This window comes from Falco punctatus (genome assembly GCF_963210335.1).
Source record: "Falco punctatus genome assembly, chromosome: 2".
NCBI classification, from domain to species: Eukaryota; Metazoa; Chordata; class Aves; order Falconiformes; family Falconidae; genus Falco; species Falco punctatus.
In genome coordinates, this window is record NC_137581.1 from 65,792,203 (window position 1) to 65,811,978 (window position 19,776).

General features: G+C 36.3%; 1 protein-coding gene across 1 annotated transcript in view; it reads left to right on the forward strand.

Annotated features, from left to right (window-relative positions):
• SEPTIN10 (septin 10) overlaps positions 1-19,758 on the forward strand; it is a gene marked incomplete at its 5' end in the record, with an annotated part of 30,503 nt that extends 10,745 nt beyond the window's left edge. The window contains 7 exons of the mRNA XM_080377440.1: positions 185-371; positions 4,907-5,068; positions 6,642-6,738; positions 7,306-7,474; positions 14,704-14,836; positions 17,526-17,713; positions 18,893-19,758. Of these exons, the coding sequence (XP_080233566.1) occupies positions 185-371; positions 4,907-5,068; positions 6,642-6,738; positions 7,306-7,474; positions 14,704-14,836; positions 17,526-17,713; positions 18,893-18,908 (952 nt within the window). The 3' untranslated portion in view covers positions 18,909-19,758. The remainder of the gene's footprint in view (positions 1-184; positions 372-4,906; positions 5,069-6,641; positions 6,739-7,305; positions 7,475-14,703; positions 14,837-17,525; positions 17,714-18,892) is intronic.
• Between the last annotated feature and the right edge of the window lie 18 nt (positions 19,759-19,776).

Genomic DNA, 19,776 nt, shown 5'->3' on the forward strand with positions numbered 1-19,776 from the left:
AGTAGCCTTTCAGAAATTAAGATTACTCTGTACATTTAATTTTTTGCTGTACTGGGTAGATACTTTGAGCAGCTTTCTGACATGTAAAGCAAAAATCCAGAAAACAGTACAAGAGGAATTCTTTTCTTAGTCTGGCTCTGTTTAGGAGTAGCTAATCTTTGGTTGTTAAATTTTGTTTCTACAGCTATCAGCCAATAGTGGATTATATAGATGCACAATTTGAAGCCTATCTCCAGGAAGAACTGAAAATTAAACGTTCTTTATTTAGCTACCATGACACGCGCATCCATGTCTGCCTGTATTTCATTTCACCTACAGGCCATTCCCTAAAAACCCTAGATCTGTTAACCATGAAAAGCCTAGACAGCAAGGTAAGACTTTGAAACAGAGTTCCAAGAATTTGTCTTATTTTCTGAAGCATCTTGCAGATTTTAGATCCTCTACCACCTTTCAGTTCTATATCTGTGTGTTTGGTTTTGGGATGTTTTTTACTACTGGTATACCTTAAGTTCAGTATAAATTGGTTCTGCAAGTAGCTTGTAGTTCATCACCTTTTTATTTACAAATCAAAAGGAGAGAGGGAGATCTGGCAAAAGGTTGAAAAAAGAAACAAAACAAGGTTTAGGAAAAAAAGTAAAAAAATTAGAACCACACCAATTTTACCTTTAAACAAACTGTTAATATCTTATTGTGATTGGGTAGATGAATGCTGTAATATTTTGATTTAAGCTTGTTTCTAGTTTACTACTGAGTTTTGGGACTGCTGGAAAGTTGACATATAAAAAGCTTTGCAGCACTGCGAAGATATTTGTTATAAATAACTGAAGAGGCAAGTGCCATGAACAGAACACTCTACCCGCATCGCTTTTTCTGAAAAAAACTTGCATTACTGTTTTAAGCTTCACACCTTGATTAGTTTAGGAAGTTTTAAAATAGCAGTTTCTAGTGATTACTTGCATTTTCTAAATTCTTACTGTTCTTCTTTGATTAGGGCTGTGTGAACGAGATGAAGGTGAATGTGTAACCCATTTTAAGAAACCTTACATAATTTGGGTTTAATTTGTTGAATTTTTGAGAAATTTGAAAACTTAACTGCATTTGCTGCTCCTCTAGCCCTTTCCTTTGTGCTTTACTGGAGCCTCTGCTGCTAAATTTTCTTTATGCATTTTCTTGTTCATGAGATGTTTCTTCAGGATAACAAAGATAAATCAGCTGTCTATTCCACATTTGTGATTGATGAGCACATTTGGTATTTTTATAATTTTGTTTGTGGATGTATTTTGCATTTTGAACTTTCTCAGTAGCACAGAGGAAGTTGGGGGGAGGTATGGTGGGATAAAGGTAGGGGAGAGCAGGGTCACTTCTTTCTGCTATGGTGTTGGTTTATGCCAGATTGAAATATTTGCAAAACTGCTCTGTAATATGCACTAATAGCTAAAGAGTCTTGATACCGCTAAGTGGGACATTTTCTTGGAGCTTACTGTTCTACTCTAAGTTTTGAAGTTAGAGGCTGTGTTAAACCACAAAAATATTGTTTCTAGATTGTGCTCTCTCTTTACTGAACTCCCTTTAATACAGTGTTTCTTCTAAAAGAAAAGGAAATAGATCCATGAGTTCCAGCATCCTGAGAAAATAATTTTCTATCAGGATAAAACAAAAGTAATTCTACTTTGGGAGATTTTAGCTTCTAGACCTACTCAAACTATTTTTGATTCTGCTTTGGCTCAGAGAGAACATGAATGGCATGTAACTTTGTTGTTTTATCCCTTTGCAACAGATTCTACTTTCTGGGCTTACTACAGAAATACATATATACTCCCCCCCCCCAAAAAAAAAAAAAAAAAAAAAAAAGTAGTATAAGCTTTACCTGTAGTTTCATTTCCATCTCATGGTGGAATCATGTTTGTGATGCTTTTAGTACTGCATTCTCCTAGTGGCAATTCAGGACTCAGGATTTCCCAGGATGTGGAAGTCCCTGGGCACGTTTGCTGAGTACAGAATTCCATAAAGAGAGGTTGGTACAGCAACATGTGTACACTGAGTGTATACATCTATGTCAAAAGTTATCTTCAGTTTCATCCTAAATCCACCAGAGTGTACATTCTTACACTTTTGTTATGGCCTGCTTGGTACAAAATAAGACCAGGTTATGCATCTCAGAGGTAAAGAGGATTCTTGGAATAGGATAGGGTCATCCTATAGTCTGTAATCTTGGGAGAAAAAAACAGAGGTATCTGTGGCAACTAATGTTAATCTATTGCTTATAAATTAGATTACTAGCTAAGAATTTTGCCTCTATGTTTTAGACACTGGCAAGCCTTGTAATTTTGCTTAGGACTGAGTCTCTACAGACCAGCCAGGTTTCATTCACAGATTAAGAGAATCTTCTCTATGCTTTCTTGCTGGGAATTAGTGACTATTCAACTAATAGATCTGCATTTTTAAGTCATTCTTGCAGAATTATATATATATTACTCTTAAGTCACGAAATGACACAAATTTACCTTGTGGGTTTGAGTTTGGTTTTTTTCTTTAGAGCCTTTGGAAATTTTTGTATTGATTTTAAATCCACCTGCAGGATATCAGCCCATAATAATTTCAAGTATATGTATTTTTTTGCTTCTCTATAGCATAAAGGGACAATGGATGTTTTGACATTAATGTAAGGTGTTACATGAAAATCTTAATTTAAAGGAATAGTGTGTTTTCCCCTTGGCAGGGCAGAAGCAACACTGCATTTCCAGCAGAAGGGCGATCAGAGGCCTGAGTTTTGTGCTAGCAAACACAGAAGTAATGTACATGGATAAAGTTTTATCCTGGTGACTTTATATGGTCATTCTGCGTTGCTATTGAATGAGGCAGACTCAGCTGCTTCTTCCCATTGTGCCTGCCTGAGTATTTTGGGCAGCCAGTTCCCTGGGTGAGGGATTGAAACTGAAAGCTAAAGATTTTTGCTTGGTTGGAGAAACTATCAAGCTGAAAAGGGATCTCTCTCCATGGACAGCTGCACAGATTTTAGTTCTACCTGGCAATGAGCAACTGCAGGCGAGGGGAAGGGCAGGACTGTGGGTTTTTTTGCAAGTGTAGACTTTTTATGTGGGGTTAAAGTGATTCTGTATTAATGGCCTATAGCTTTGTAGCAAAATTCAGTTTTGTAGTTGTGGAGAGCTGTAGCTGGGGAGGAGGCTGGAAGGTAGTCAGATGATTTCCGAGTGGCTAGTAGGCATAGGACCGAGCAGTGGGATTTGAGGCACATCTATATGTGGTCCAAATCAATGCAATTTGAAGTCTCTTGTTAGTACAAATATGTGCTTTCAATTAATTTTATTCTTGGATGAAAGTACCGAGATAATAGTTTTCCCGTAAACCTTAGATTCTGCAAGCAGAAATTAATTTTAACAGATTAAGCAAAGATAACTTTTTTTTGTTGCTTATCTAAAGCCAGAGTAGTATTGCTTTTGAATTTTAATACAATGTTTGTGATTTATCGTCAATGTTGATAGCTGTAATCGCAGTTTCTGGCAATTTTGCTTTTCTGTTGTTACTGCTCTCCTTGGTAGTTTTTCTCTGCTATTCATTATATAAGAAATTTTCTTTTAATAAAAGAGTGCTTGAAAAACTTTGTGTTGAAAATACAGAGTAAAAGGTTAATTCTGAGGAGTCTGTGTTCGATCCATTTTAAAAGTTATGTGATAGAAAATCTGAATTGATGTGCCTCAGCTAATTTGATTGAAGCTGTGAGTTACTCCTAGCTGTAATAGATTGTTTATACAATCCTAAATTAGCTCAGTTATTTAAAAAAAAAGTTCTAGCATTTTATTTGATTTTTAGATATTTTACCCCATGTGTTGGGTTGCATATGCTAGGCAATTGGTGACTATCATCAGATAGTCTTAGAAGGCGTACTTGGGAGTTGGCGTGCTATTTATTCATTTGAGCATTTTGCTTGAGATGGAAGAGTTACTTCAAAAACATCCATTTTGAATCCATTCTTGAGATTCCATGCTTAGGCATTTCCATTCAGACAGAATATTCAGAAGAATAAAAGGAATGTGTGTGTGGGTTTTTCTTCCCCCTCCCCCCCCCCCCCCCCCCCCCTTCCTTTTTGCATCTATGATTAAGGAACTCTGTAAAACTCTTGTCTTCTGAAATTTGTATTGTTATTTTAAAATATTTGGACATTAGCATGAATTCTTTGTATCTAGTTCTGAAAATGCATATTTTCGGAGTGGTGATAATATTTTAAAGAAAAATGTGGCAGCTACTACCTTCCTAAGTTACTGTCTTAACTATGGTAGGAAATAGAGCAGTTTACCCTAGTGCAACTGAATTTCCAGTGCTGAATAATTAGTGTAAAGACTGGTAGGCAAGACTCTTCAGTCTTCATCATTCCTCTGCTTGCAGCAGATACTTGAGAAACTCTTTGCTGCAGTGGTGAGGTGAGCAAGGAACCCAAGGAGAAGGCTCGGGGTAGGCACGGTTTGGTAGCCAGCTTCCTTTCCTTTGTGTATTTAAACTATCAACTCTAATTTAACACCCGAACCACGTCCCCCAGTGCTGTAAACTAAAACAATCTATTTTTTTAGCAGAGACATAAATACTTAAAGTAATTTAGTTAATAAGTAGGTGTTGCTGTTCTTTTGAGTACTTCAGTGTATGAGACCACCTTCCTTGTTCTTTCCTCAGAATTAATGAATTTTAAGGGAGTATATCAAATAATCTGTTGTTATTTTATTAAATGATGCCAGTGAATGTATTTTTCTGTTTGTGAAGCTTTGATATTAATGGAAAAGTTTGGGCTGTGGGGGAAGTTTTAAAGAGCTTATCACCAAACAATTTAATTTGTAAAAGATGTCACCTCAAAATTGAAGTCTTACACATTTCATATAATTTGTGTCATTAATAGGTGAACATTATACCAATTATAGGCAAAGCAGACAGCATTTCTAAAACTGAACTACAGAAGTTCAAGAACAAAATCATGAGTGAATTAATTAGTAATGGCGTCCAGATATACCAGTTTCCAACTGATGATGAAACTGTTTCTAAAATTAATACCATCATGAATGTAAGTAAATGACAAAAACATTGGTATTTCAGTACTAAAGCATCGCTATCTAATGCTGATGCATGCCTGTTCTTTCACGATTAGCTCGAGGCTTATAGGTTTGTATGTAACAAATTGATCTTTTTCACTCCTTAAAAAGCTTGTATGTTTTATTGGTGTTTCCTCCCTGCCCCCCCTACCTGCAAATCTTCCTGTCCCTCTGCTGTTGCTACCACTTGTTTCAGGAAGCTTTTTCTTTTCTGGCTCAGCAAACGAAAGGAGGTTCTCACTCAAATACTCTTCCTAATTTCTGGATAATTAATATGTAATTACTAACATAGATGGACAGCTTGGCTTGCTCTTTTCCTCAGCAGATACTACCTTACATCTGTTAGGAAGTATATTCAGGTGTCTCGTTTCTCCAATATTTTTCTGGTCTTTGTCATAGCAAGTGTTCCATTTGTTTTTTCCTTTCATTTGGTACTTTCATTTGAAATTAGGACAAAGGATTGTCAATTAGGACTCAAGGGATTAAAAAGCCAAATACAAATCTGACTTTTTTACTATTGTCCTTACAGTTCCTCCCAGAAGTATCTGACAGCTTCAGCTGAGCTTGTGGACTAGATGTTTTTGCTTTGAGTGCTCCTATTTGCTGTTCATGTGCCTGGTTTGTCAATGCACATGAACATATGTTTGCATGTACAGAGGACTGAAAGGAGGGAGGAGGAGCCCGTGTGCTGGAGTGTATGGCACTGCAGTCCCAACCTCTGGCACTTGTGTCAGGGCGTGAGGATGTGCAGGTGTTCAGTAGCAGACCTGCTTTTGGGAAAGGTGGTGGTCTGTTGCTTACCCCTTTCACGCTCTGCTAGTGATTCATTTTCCAGTTAATGATTTTTTATTTATCTTCATTCAGTCAGTTGTTGCGAGTCAGCATGCAGTCAGTACCCAGCCTGTATTTCTGGCCGTTTGGTCAAGCCCACAGCAGTAACTGTGTCTTGGGTTCAAACCTGCGATCATCTCATGACTGTTACTGGGGGTATGAACTCTGGCTGAGTGTGTATCAGAGGGATATGTTCTACAGTGGCTTTCTATTTATTGCTGGTACTCTTCCTAATGCAGCTCAAGATGTGGTCGGCTGCCTTTGCCACCGGGGCAAACCTGCTGAATCAGGTCCAACCTGTTGTCCACCAGGAGCCCCATGTCTTTTTCTGCAGAGTGCCTTTCTAGACAGTCAGCCCCCAGCAGGTGCTGGAGCATGAAGTTATTCCTCCTGACATGCAGGACCGGGCATTGCTCTTTTTTGAACTTCATGAGATTCCTGTTGGCCCATTTCTCCAGCCTGTTGAGGTTCCTCTGAATTGACAGCATGCCTGTCTGGTCTATCAACGGCTCCTTCTGGTTTTGTTATTATAGCTTGACTTTTGTATCAGTAGTTTGACTCGCTACTGATCTCTTCAAAGTGGTTTTTGGTTTGAAATTGCCTGCTGGCTTTTTGTGAAATGGTGTTTTTCTCCCCCTAATTTATTTCTGAAGTGTTTTCAGTTCTGACATAAGAATGCTGAGAGATAAGACTGTATTGGTGTGACTCTTACAGGGGCATTTGCCATTTGCTGTAGTGGGAAGTACGGAAGAGGTGAAAATTGGAAACAAAATGGTGAGAGCTCGTCAGTACCCTTGGGGTATTGTACAAGGTAAATGTATTCTCACAGGTACTTTTATGAGATTGTTGTTGTTGAAGTATAAAATTCGCCAATACTAAAAGGGGCTGGTGTTATCCACTGATACCATATTGATTGTATTTTGGATCAACAGTTTAAGGAGTTTAGCAATTAGTACTTGAGGCATGCACTAACTGGTAGTTTCATCAGCACTGATGCCTCCCTGGATTCGAACTATGAGATGGTGTGTGTAATTATTTGGGTAGGTTAGTATGGTGGCAGTACCTCTAGCGCTACCAGTTTCAAGGTTTTGTGGTTGTCAGTAAAGAAGAGGGAAAAAAAAGAGAAATTTATCATTGTTCAACTCAAACAGGAAATCAGGACATGTTGGAACATGTTTGCCAGTACTTACAGTTAGTGCTTCAATGTGTGTATTAGAAATTATAAGGAAATATAAGAGGTATAATAAACAATGAGATACCTTTTCCTGGAAGTATAATTAGTAAATAAAATAAATTAATCTCCGTGCTGTTTAAAATATATTTTGACAATTTTGCTATTTGTGCATAATAATAAAATCTTCCTCCTTTAACTGATTAGTGGAAAATGAGAACCATTGTGACTTTGTAAAGCTTCGTGAGATGCTTATTTGCACAAATATGGAAGACTTAAGGGAGCAGACTCATGCACGCCATTATGAGTTGTACAGACGCTGCAGACTGGAAGAGATGGGCTTCAGAGACATTGGCCCTGAGAACAAACCAGTCAGGTAAAGGACTGAATGTACAGCACTTACTTTCAGCATCCGTTCACTTCTCATTTGACTGTATCAGCCCAATACAGAGCAGAGTTCATACACAGAATAGGTTTTCTAAGGGGGAAAGAATTTTTTATTATTTTTTTTTTTTTAAATCAGAGTCAGTATGTAGCTGTTCATTCAATTATCTTCATAAAGAAGCATATGGGGTTATATGAGCATTGCTTTTAAAAGCATACAAGCTAGTTGCACTTCTGAAATTTTTCTCTTTTAGAATAAAGCTGGGGATTTCAATTTTTGTCATGGAGAATGTCAGTTTTCTTCAGGTATATCCGCTTTATGTATTTTGAATTATTTTCGTTGTGTATTAGCATGCTGTTTTACTTTCTGTCTGGTTCTGAACAATGGTTTGGTTGGACTCAAAAGTTCAGAAGGAACTAAAGCAAAAACTTACAAAATCATCGGTTACACTTGGCTTCTCACATTATCTGTCATAATAACAAAAGTCTAGCCTTTTCAAGTCAAGAAATCTCTTGCTAGACTGTAGGAAGTTAATACACAATTCCAAAGGAAAGTTAAGCAGAGCGTTAGAAACGCTTTGTTGTTTCATGTAGTAAAGCTATTTTCTGCAGGAGATATTTATAATTTCTGTATCCAGTTTGTTTAATCTTTTATTTCCAATTCTGTCATCTCCCTCTCTGTATTCCAACTTCCTTTGGTTGTTTTATGCATGGGACTGTATTTTGTAAGTCATTACAGTCCTGATGGGGAAGAACTGATGCTTCAGGATATTCAAGTCATCATGGTTTAGCAAAGTGCTATTATTGCATAGTCATGGTGGGAAACACTGTCTTAAACCAGACAAGAAAACAAAATAAGACTTTGCATTAAAAACAATTTCTAGTGCTTTGAACCAACTGGTTTGTTTACTTCGTGTTTTACTTAGTGTTCAGACTGTCTTTACCCATTCTATTCTGGTGAAAATAAATTACTTCTCTTCAACAGTTGCTTTTAGTGGCTTAAATTCTGTTCTTTCACTTGTACTTTGCACTGAGGTTCTAAGGCAGTTGCAGTTACTGTAACTCGTAGGGTGTTGATGGAGCAGCACTACTTTGACTAAGTCTAATTTATATATTGTTCATACAATAGTAATTAAATAAGATTCATGTTGCCAGGGGAAGGTGCTGGATGTGGCCACTTATTTCTGAAGCCTTAATGTCAAGGCACATTTAAAGATCTGTTCATTTAGATGATCTCGAGCTGACCATGAACCACAGTGGTCTCTTGACATTTCTCTTGACTTAACGAGAAAGGAATGAATCCTTTTCATAAGCAGAGAACCAAAGGTGAATGATGTTTAAAACCAACTGAAGCTGATGATAGATTTTTCACTACATTTAGGTTTAAGTTTAAGAGCATGTACTAACTGCTCATACCTTGTCATTTTTGTCCACGGAAAGCTAATTTTAGAGATTGTTCATGGCAGTATTGGCTGCAAAACTTCTGGCTTTTCTGAACTTGAATTGCACAGTGTACAGCCATCTCAAGATAGGAGTTAAATTCTAAAAATGATTATTCACAGAAATGTTTTCTTCCACAGATGCAAGAATTGTCTTTGTAAACCCCCTAAACCAGTTTGCTTTTTACTAATGGTATGAAGTGGCAGGTTTGTATCAGAATGTTACAGTATTTTATGCTTCAGAAGTTGGTTTAGAAATTCATGGAGATACAGAAGTGCTAAGTCCCCCCTGGTGTATACTTTTTATGTATGGTCCATTAAATGTCAGTTTATTGAGAGCTTTCTGACAAGCCAATACATGTAATCATTAGTTTTGGTAAATTGAATCTATTGAAAACGTCATTGTTTTAGAAGGATGAGAATAGGTATTTCATAAGAATCTAGAAAAATTAACTTTTTCCCAGATTTACTGTGACAGGAAGGGAAAAGTGGGACTGTATCTAGGATGTATGCTTGACCTTTAGTTATATGGCATAGTGAACGACATTGAGGTCTGAAAGAGAAGGCATTTGGTCTTTAGGGAGAGGTGTTTTATGATACCATAAAAAGAGAATTTAGAGGTTCTGTATGTAGTGTAATTAGCAGACTAATGTAGCCTTACTTAATGAAAAAAGCGCCTTAGCTTAATGAATCTACTGAGGAAAACAGTAAAAAATGTCATCCTCAGCTGTGTGATAGGAAACGTCTCTTTCCATAGAGGAAGTTCAGTGTTTCCCATTTTGCTGACTTGTAAATTTAAGTATCTTTCAGAATAGGGACTATCCTGTTGTTCTAGGCAAAAAAGCGTTATTAAATTGTCATCCTCTTTATCCTTAAAGATGTTTATAGTTTATGCATATGGATTCTACGAGCTGTAGTTTTAAAGTACAGTTAATATTGCATAGCAGTATATGACTGATGATTAAAATTTTATGTTACTTGTGTAAATAATGATCAAAAAAATCCACGTGACTACTCACAATAAGTAAAGAGCATTTAGGAAGTACAGAGGGATGCTAATTATATAGTTAAAAGGTGTAAGGACATAGACAGGACTTTGCGTATTACAATCACTGAGAGAATGGAATATAAAATCATCCATAGGAATTTAGCTGTTAATTCTAATGTTTTCAGGACACCTGGTTTATACTGGCATTTTATCAAACCATTATTTATTTAAATTGAATAACAGTAATTAGATAACTTTAATCAACAATTTGGCATTTACTTAATCTCATTCATATACCTTGCAAAAACAACACACAAAACTTTTTTATCAAAAAAAGAGTTCAGTCTTGTAGAGGGGTATAATTCCAAAAGGTCATGAGAATTACAGTCACATATGTACCATATCAGATTAAAATATAAAATGTGGTAAACCACTTTAAAAATGAAGAATCCACCATATGATGCTTCAGGGAATAAATGGGATTCCATCTAAGGCTAAAATTAGTCATATAGGTATAACCTGGTTTCCAAGCCATGAAAAGCAGCCCATCAGGAATGGGCTTGGAAAGCCTGTTACAGTAAAATTTATGTAATTAAGTTAATGGACAGAAGAGTATTCCGGGGGATGGCTTATGCGTTTTATACTGTATCTGTTGGATGTAAAATCCAGGAAGTGCTTTATTATAATTTTTTGCTTTCATTATAATTTTCTAATACTTAAAACTGGGATTTGCATTTCTTTGTTGCTGAAAAGTAAAGATAAACATTTTTTTGGTGTGGATGGTCTAGTCCTGCCTTTTTGGTGGTCCAGTTATGTCCATTAGGAACATGAATTCCTAGTTTCAGGTCAGTCTTGGCAAGAAATAATTGCTGAGATGTCCTGAATGGAAAAATTTGGGATACTTGAAAACAGAATCTAGACATGAAGAGTGCTTCCAACCAAGCAAACTTCCAAATGCATACACATCTAGTAAGCTTAGATGTTTGCAAGTGAGGAGAGGGTTGCTACTGTTAACTGTTTGGAAGCTGGACGTTTTGTAAGCCCATTTTCCAATCTAAGCTATGTTGTTGCTTAAGGGGATATTCTTGTTTTGAAAGAAGAGAACTAACAGGCAAGGGTCTGCTGAAAAAAGCCAAAGATTGGTGTTGTATGTTTGCATATTTGGGTTCTCAGTTGTTAATAATTCTCTTGTTTAGTTGTTTTTCTGTGCTCATAATTACAATTTGTTCTTCATCATAATTGCAGTTAAACATAAATATAACATGAATGTCTCAGTTTCTCAGCTATGCAAGCAAACCTATATTCCAGGCTTTATTCCTCCCTGAAATTTGGATAGTCAGACCTCGCAGGTCTTGAACAAAAGCATGTTTATTTTTTGGTCTATGTTGAGGATGACAGCAGAAAACCAGGAAGGATTCAGTAATGTGAATAAATCTACAAGTAGAGGAAGATTGATAGGACTCTAGTTGTCTTTTCTAAGAAAGGAAACCTAGTATCTGAAAGGCTATTAAACTTTTTCTTTAAGAAGTCACTTGGGAATGGAGTTCATCTGACCAAGTGCAGATCTTGGCCTTTGAGCTAAGTATTTTAACCTCCTTATTGTAAGACTAGACTGCATCCAAAATACCTGTTCTTCATGCCTCCACTGGGAAAATGGCTATTATTTGGATCTATCATAACCTTAGTGTTGCTTAATATCAACTTAGGTAGTTCACAGAGTTAAGTGACCATGCTAAAAATACCTGCCACTAGTTAAATTATATTTTTTTTTGTTTTCCTGATCTAATTTAATAGATTAATGTTCTGCAGGAAGTTACAAGTGTAGTTTTCGAGTTTAAAAGCTTTTTAAAATTTAAATGAAAAAACTGTAAAGTGCTGTAAAAATATCTGTGTTGTTCAAAGCCCACAAACATTGTGTTCCACTGAGAGTTGAATTCATTTCAGTATTTGTGAACGTAACATATTTGATTTGCATCTTTATATTTAGGCTTCCTTGTCCTAATACTTACGCGGATAGAAAAACTGTATGTCACAGCTATGCTTCTGTAGAAAGGTAGGTGATAGTGCTGTTATGAGGATGGATTAGTAAGGTGTAGACTTTCTTCACAATCCCTTCCCTTCCTCCAAAACCTCAGTAAGAATACATTCTTTAAAATAATTATCTTTAACATCTTAATTTTGCAAGTGGTTTTGTACAGAGTATAAAATTCTAGAGGTCCAACCCAGAAGACTTGAGAGAGTCTGTGAATTTGATTTTCATAATGTGCTGTATGGGAAACGGAAAAGTGGTTTACAGTGAGCAGTGGATGCAGTAATGGTGAGAGGATTGGCTCAAGATCTGGATCTATTTTCCGCTCCTCCTCAAACCTCCTGAAACCAAAGACTGTTTGGATCATTATGTTGCCGATATGCCAAACACAGAAGAGGAAAGTTTGTTTTAATTTTGTCTTTGTGATTTCCAGAACAATTCCGTCCAGGGGGAAGGGGATTTAAAAAATACGGTTTTATTTTTCCTCTTCCTTATACGTGTAATTTGATTACTTAGTAAATCCAGTGCCTTCAAATTTAATCTTTTACTAATTTCAGTAAAAAATTACTTGTACCTGATAAATTAGCTTAGGTTGAGTCTAAAGATGTCCCATAATGAAATGAAGGTGCGATTGCAGCATGTTAGCTTAGTCTAGCACTTCCTCTGGCGGCTTTATTGCACCCAAAGGCAGCATGTTAGCTAGCAGAACTGACACAGGGCTGAAAAGTGTGTATAGTGAGCTTGCTAGCACTTGAAAAACCTGTGCTGTAGCTTTATTGTTATTACATATGCTGTCTAAACTTAAAGATAGTGTGAATTAATATACCTGTGTGAAAACAGTGCCCTCATTTCACATGGTAGATACAGTTTCAGGACAACCAAAATTACTTCACAGCTGGTAAAAAAAATCCTAAACCCAAAAAGGTTGTGTTCTGAATTTGTTTTGTTGGAATGTATTGCTCAAATAAGGTAGAATAGGAAAAGTGCTCTGACCTTGAGGTCTTACAAACGTTAAGTCTGCGTGTGCAGTTTCAAGATTATTTTTCTCTTGCTCTTTAGATTGTATTTTGAATACAAATAAGAAACATTAGGATTGGGAAACTGCCCAGTCATCATAAATTTAAATACAGAAGAGAGCTGGTTAAGCTCACTCACTGTTGCTCTGAGTAATTAATTTTTTATATGTTCTTTTTTGTAAGTCTTTCAATTTATAAATGGTTTTAATAGAAACAGTAAAAGACGAGCCTTAAAAACTGGTACATGTGTATTAAAAATATAAAGCAAGTTTAAATTTTTGATATACATATATATTTATTTTACACCAGAGCGGAAGGCATGAGGTACGGGGCAGAGGGCAGTAGTAACTAACTCATGGTAGCTGAAAAGAGCTGACTAGTCGGCACTCAGGAAGCGTCAGAAGAGATGAATGATGTGAAAGAATAGCCCCAGAACAGAGCTAGAACATCCATGTTTTGATTCGTTCATAATCCCTGTGTCCTACAAGACACTGGACAGATCGTTTTGTTTTTGTAATAAACCATTGGCACAGCTCTGATCCACCAATTTTGCCTCTCTGGAATCTTGTGACTTAGAGAAATTTGTGGCAAATGTTTTATTGGAAGAAGTTGTGTCATTAAGCCGGTATGTTTTTCAAAGTTAGTGTGCTCTTTGGTGTATGAGATACATCTGTGTGCAAGCTCCATTCCATTTTCCCTGAAAAGCAGAACTTTTTCTGCCAGCACTGTGGTGATAGCAGTGGTAGTATAGACCATGAAAATGTCAAACCTTTAGTAGTATATGAATAAATTACCAGCATCTTTTAATTTGCTATGCTATGCTTTGACACAAAAGTAGTTTCTCAATTTCAAGTACCTCTTGTTTGGAGGAAAAATTTGTGTTGTGTACTGAAAAGTCTAGTAGAGTAACACTTCTTTTTTTTTTTTTAAATAAAGGGAAGGGAAGCATATATTTAAAAAGAGATGTTTTAATTACTGTTTTGTTCAGTTGCAAGATTTGCTCAATCATCTGAACTAATTTACACCTCCTATATAATTCCAAATATGTGTGGTATATATGGAGTGTATTAGTGTATTCCTTCTGGGAGAGAGGAATCATGAAAAAACAAGCAGTCTTGAGGTGTTGGCCAATCCATGTTGGAAAGTCACCCTGTCTTTTGGATGTTGAACTACTTAGGAAATTGTATTTATTCTATATTAATGTAACTCTGCCATATTTAAATTTTGACATTAAGTAAAGAGAGTGCTATATATTTTGATGGTCCTGTTATTTTGCTTCCTTTTCATACAGGAATAATCAGTTTGTTAGTTGTATTCATGCTCCAGATACATTGTTTGGTAATGTCCTCTTTTAATACTGAGGTTTCACAATGCAGAAATTTTGGCGGATTTTTCTGCAATTTTGGTGTTTTATTAGGAAGTAAATAAAAAGGTTATATATGTTGGATACAGAAAGCTATAACTCAGGTCTTTTAGAACATGAGATTTCTAAAGTGCTGTATTTACTTCGAAATGTAAACTGCCCAGAAACTCTTAGCATAAATAATTTTACTCAGGTTTGTTAAATAAAAATGTAGAAAGGTAAGATGCTTGCTTCTGTTTTCGTTTGTTTATGAATTTTTATGTGATGACCTGTAGAAATTAATACTTTAGATGAATATTAATTTTTCAAATAACATTCCAGATTGTTGGTTTTCCACATTGAATAAAGCAGTGTACTGGAGACTTGCTTACATTTTTGGACTTCAGTCTACAGGAAACCTATGAGGCAAAGAGGCATGAGTTCTACCTTGAACTGCAAAGAAAAGAGGAGGAGATGAGACATCAGTTTGTGCAGAGAGTGAAGGAGAAAGAAGCAATGTTGAAAGAAGCAGAGCAACAGGTAAGCATGCCTGTCTGTCTTGAGTTTGCTGAGATTTGGAACAGTTAAGCTCTTACTAAAATCACAACTAGTTAATATTTATAATTTCCTAATATTTTGAGGGCAGTAATGCTTAAATTCAAAAGCAGATTGATTACACAGGTTGATTGGATTAGCAGATTGTTCAGCGACAAGCAAAAAAGAGAATGTGTCTTATGAGGAGCGGCTGAGGGAACTGGGGTTGTTTAGCCTGGAGAAAAAGAGGCTCAGGGGAGACCTTATCGCTCCCTACAGCTACTGGAAAGGAGGTTGTAGCGAGATGGGGGTCGATCTCCCAAGTAATAGGCAATAAGATGAGAGGAAATGGCCTCCAGTTGCGTCGGAGGAGGTTTAGGTTGGATATTAGGAAAAAATTCTTCACTATCAAGCATTGGAACAGGCTGCTCAGGGAGGTGGTGAAGTCACCATCCCTGGAGGTATTCAAGAAGTGTAGGTGTGGTGCTTAGGGACATACTTTAGTGTTGGACTTGGCAGTGTTGTGCTTGGAGCTGGATTCAATGATCGTAAGGTTCTTTTCCAACCTAAATAACGCTATGATTCTATAAATGGCAGTCTTTTCTGGGAAAGAGGGACCTTATGGTCTAAAGGCTTTGGTGGGTTGCTGGGACAAGTCAATAGAGTAGGAGGTGATATGGTGAAGTAAGATTGGTGAATGTAGTGGTTGCAGTTTTCTTTGTCTTCTCTAGCAGTATTCTGAGAAACATTGGTGTGCCATGGCAGTACAGTAGGTGCTTTTCATGCATAGGTTGCTCTGTAAAAACCAGGATTTCAGGAAAAAAATTCCATGGGTTGTTTTTCAGCTCAAGGGTGTGGCATGTATGTTTGTATGACCTCCAGGTTCAGTTGTTAAATATAAGCTCAACTCTCATGTTAAGGGGTTTGAAAGTGTGTGCGCGTGTGGGGTGTTGGTTTTGTTTTGTTTTTAAAATCTTACCTATTCCCAGCTGCCTTAAGAATATTTGGAAATGTGGAACATTTCTTGAATATGTTGGTGAAGATTTTGTCCTGTCAAGCTGAACTGGCAAAACAGGATTTTCTTGTCTGCTTTCTGCCAGACTTTACCATGGTCGTGCCTATTTATATTAAAACACCAGTTTAATTGCAAACCTGTGTATATCTATTAATGTTCTTTGTGCCTCAGTCTCCCAGCAAAGATGTAGCAGTTTTTGCAAAGTGTTCAGATGCATATTTTAAATAAGAAGGTGGCCTAATACTTTGTTTTCTAAATCTGTTAAGTCTCCCATGCTACCTGTGGATAAAAAAAATATCAGGCTCAATCCTCCTCAATATATGAGGCTATCCACTTGGAAGAATACTTGGGCATGTCCACCCAAGTAGGTTCTTCAGCTAGGTCTTGCGCAGTATCTGTGGTACCCTTTGATGTATTGCTTCCATGGTTTATACCAGATGGTTTGTCAGCTCTGCATATTGTAATTGAATTATGGGTGTTAGTTTCCCCAGTTCCTGAGCTGGGAAAGTGATCGTGCAGTCACTCCTGAAAAACATTTGTCATATACTCTTGCTGCTCATTCTGCAAGCAGGGTGTACGTGTATTTGGAAACTAAAGAAAAATGGAAGTTTCCATTGTACTTAAGATTGCTTTCATATCCTTCACCTAGAGGAAACTTGTAGGTGCAATGGTAGTGCTCATTATCGCTCCTGAGCCATAGAGTCGCTTCGGACCTTACTGTTTCTACCCTGAATGTTTTTATTGGTATACCTGTTTTTGCAATGCCACCTGGTTAACTGTTGCAATGAAATAAATAAATGAACAGCCTACATACAACTATACTCTACTGTGTAGAACAGGCATACTGTTATATTTATAATCTTAGTTATTTCTTAGTTCCTTTTTTGCAAAAGATGGAAATACATTTCTCTGATTTCTATATGTGCTCAGGTTGAGTTACACCCATGCAGATAGGTACAGAAGCAGGATTCTAGGAGAGTTTGTGTGTGGGGAGATGGGAGGTGAGAGAGGGTGGAGTGAAGGGCTTTTTGGTTATCACGCACAACTTCGCAGTAGTTTTAAAACTGGTCAAAATGCATCTGGAGAGTAAAGTCCATTATTATGTCAAAAGAACAATCGAAGAACAATTACTGCAGAAAAGCAGTTAATTTCCTGCAGCTCACAAGTAACACCCCCAACCAGATTTACTGTGTGTGTACATATTAATATGTAAATGTAATTAATATAAATATTTATATATATATATATATACATGAAAATACATACCTGTATGAGTCCTTGCTCACTTGGTCTTAGGGAAGTAGATTCTACTCGACAGATCCTGTTTTAATCCTTCTGTTGTTAATTGTTTCCTCTCTAAAGGCCTCCTTATTGTTGATATAATAAAAATGTAGTAAAATCTAGTAGGAAATCTAATATTGATTTAGTGCCTTCCATGGTTTCCAGCTGTACTTTGTGTGTGGAAGCCTGGCTTCTGTGAGAACAATCTGATGTGAATTATTATTTTTCTGGATTGCTGTTTTTTAGTCTTACCAGTTTTGAGAACTATTATGTCTTACAACTTTTAACTCAAGTTGAGGTAGGTTTCACTGTTTAATTGCAGAGGGGTTTTGTGTTCTAATACCACCACCTTGTGTTACTAGTTGGAAATACTATTTTTTGTGTGCTTGCTTTAAACAGATACAGACTAAATTTGAACATCATATGCTAATGCATCAAGAAGCAAAACTGAATTTAGAGAAAAAGAAAAAAGTTCTAGAAGATGAAATAGCTATGTTTATTGAGAAGAAAGCTAATGCTAAGTTACTCCAATCACAAGCATCTGTCTCTACCCCTGTTAGTTCGAAGAGAGACAAGGACCGCAAAAAGTAAGTGCTGATACTAGTCATCAGAGGCAGCAATAAAAGAATTTCTTCACATATCACTTTTATAATGCAAATTACAGTAATTTTTTAGAAAATTTACAAACATGCTCCTATTCTGTTATGTGATAAGAAGACAGAAGTGTCTAAAATACCCTCATGCTTGGATTTACTTTTATTGCAATTGCTGAATGTTCTGTGAGCATTCTTTCTTTTTTTTTCTTTCTTTTTCCGTGGAGGAACCAAAGTTTTCGACTTGAACTCCTGTGCTTTGATGTCAGAGATGAAGAAATTGTGAATGTTCACAAGCAGAGCGAGAGAGAGAGAGGGAGAAGTTAGAGAGGGAGAGAAATTCACCCAGGGAATTCCAGAAGTAGTATTTGATTGCAGCACTCAGGTTTTGAATGTACGATATGTTAGTTTTGTGAAGAAGTCTGACTGCTGCTGTCCCATAATACTTCTTCCTAATACAGATTTTTGAGAGGAGAGATTGATAAAATTGGCTGTAAAATTATGATGAGTGCAGAATATGACCAATAAACATTTCACTTTCTTCCCTCCCACCCACTTCTTTCTTTCTCCACTCCCAAAAGAAAAGCTCAAATAAATTGTGACATTTCAGAAATGTATTCAGAATTATTTCCAGAACATGCCCAACTTCTTCTTATATAAACATTGAATTAAATGTTCATATATCAAATTAAATTAAATTTGTTCTCCTCCAAACCCAGAAGTCAATTAACGTATTAATTTCCTTTCCTGGTAGGTTGCAATGTTACTGCAAATAACATTTTGTTCAATAATATTTTCTGCAATTGAAAGCAGATTTTTGGTACAGAAATTATTCATAACTGCTAGATTATGAAAAACTTTAGAAACTAGATTGGTGCAAATATTTCCACAAATATCATATCATTAAGCTTTGACATTTTGGGGTTGTATGTTAGCAGCCTGCTCGTGTTTTTCCCAAAATTTATTGCATTTGAAGTAATGTTGCCGAGTTCCTTTTCTTAGACTCCTTTTTTTGGATTTACATATGAAAGTGGAATTGTTGGTAACAGAATTAATTAACTGCACTATTATGAGTAACTTCCAACTTGAGAAAATTTTTAGGTCTGTTTTCTTTCTTGTAGCTTTGTTTGTTCAGAGTATGTTATACTTCATATGCTTGCTTTTGTTTTTCAGTTCCAGCTTTATGTAATACTGATGATAGAAGAAACAATATTGATAAATTCTCCTGAGGAAGCAATGACTCATAGGGTGCTTTTGGAGGTATAGGAGTTGCAGTTTCTTACAAAGGATTTGGAAAATACCTCTTGTTGCTGTGTGCTGCAAAAGAAGAATTTTGAAGTGTGACCTGTACCCATGTGGTGCAGCAATTACTGTCATTGCCATCACAGACTTTCTGTTATGAGTCTGCCTTGATACGCACTTGCCTTACTACTTGGCTAACTTGCTTTCATTTTTAGTGCATTGTACCAAAGAAAATGTGCCTGCCATAAACAGTTCCATTCATAATATGAATGCTGTAGTACAAAAGTATTCAGTGAATATATCTATTATAACCTTTCTAAAGAGTTATTTTCACATGGTATGATACATTAGTCTAGTAAGTATTATCTACTACAACTGTTGACATAATTCAACCATTTACTGATTTTGCTGACAGATTTTGTTTATAGGCTTTTATGTACAAGCACTGTCCTGAATTTCAGATATGATCTTCCTAATGAAAGGTTATTGAGATATTTTTGTGGTGCTGTACTGTTGCATGATAGTTTATTTGACATTATTAACTTAGTATGGAAAGTACCTATAACTTTTTGGTGCTTGTGACTGTGGTGTTCAGTTACAGCAGAGGCTGAACTTCACAAAAACTACTAACTACAAGAGCTTCAGGTTAAAACAAGTTTAAAATGTTTTTTCTATTTTCAGTAGCCATGATAACTAATGGGAAACTATTAAGAGGTGCAGTTCTCTGAAGTTGTTTGATGTGACTCTAAAAACGAAATACTAACTTGACAGAAATAAAATACCTTTGTTTTGCTTAAGTGTTTCTGTTGTTCTGG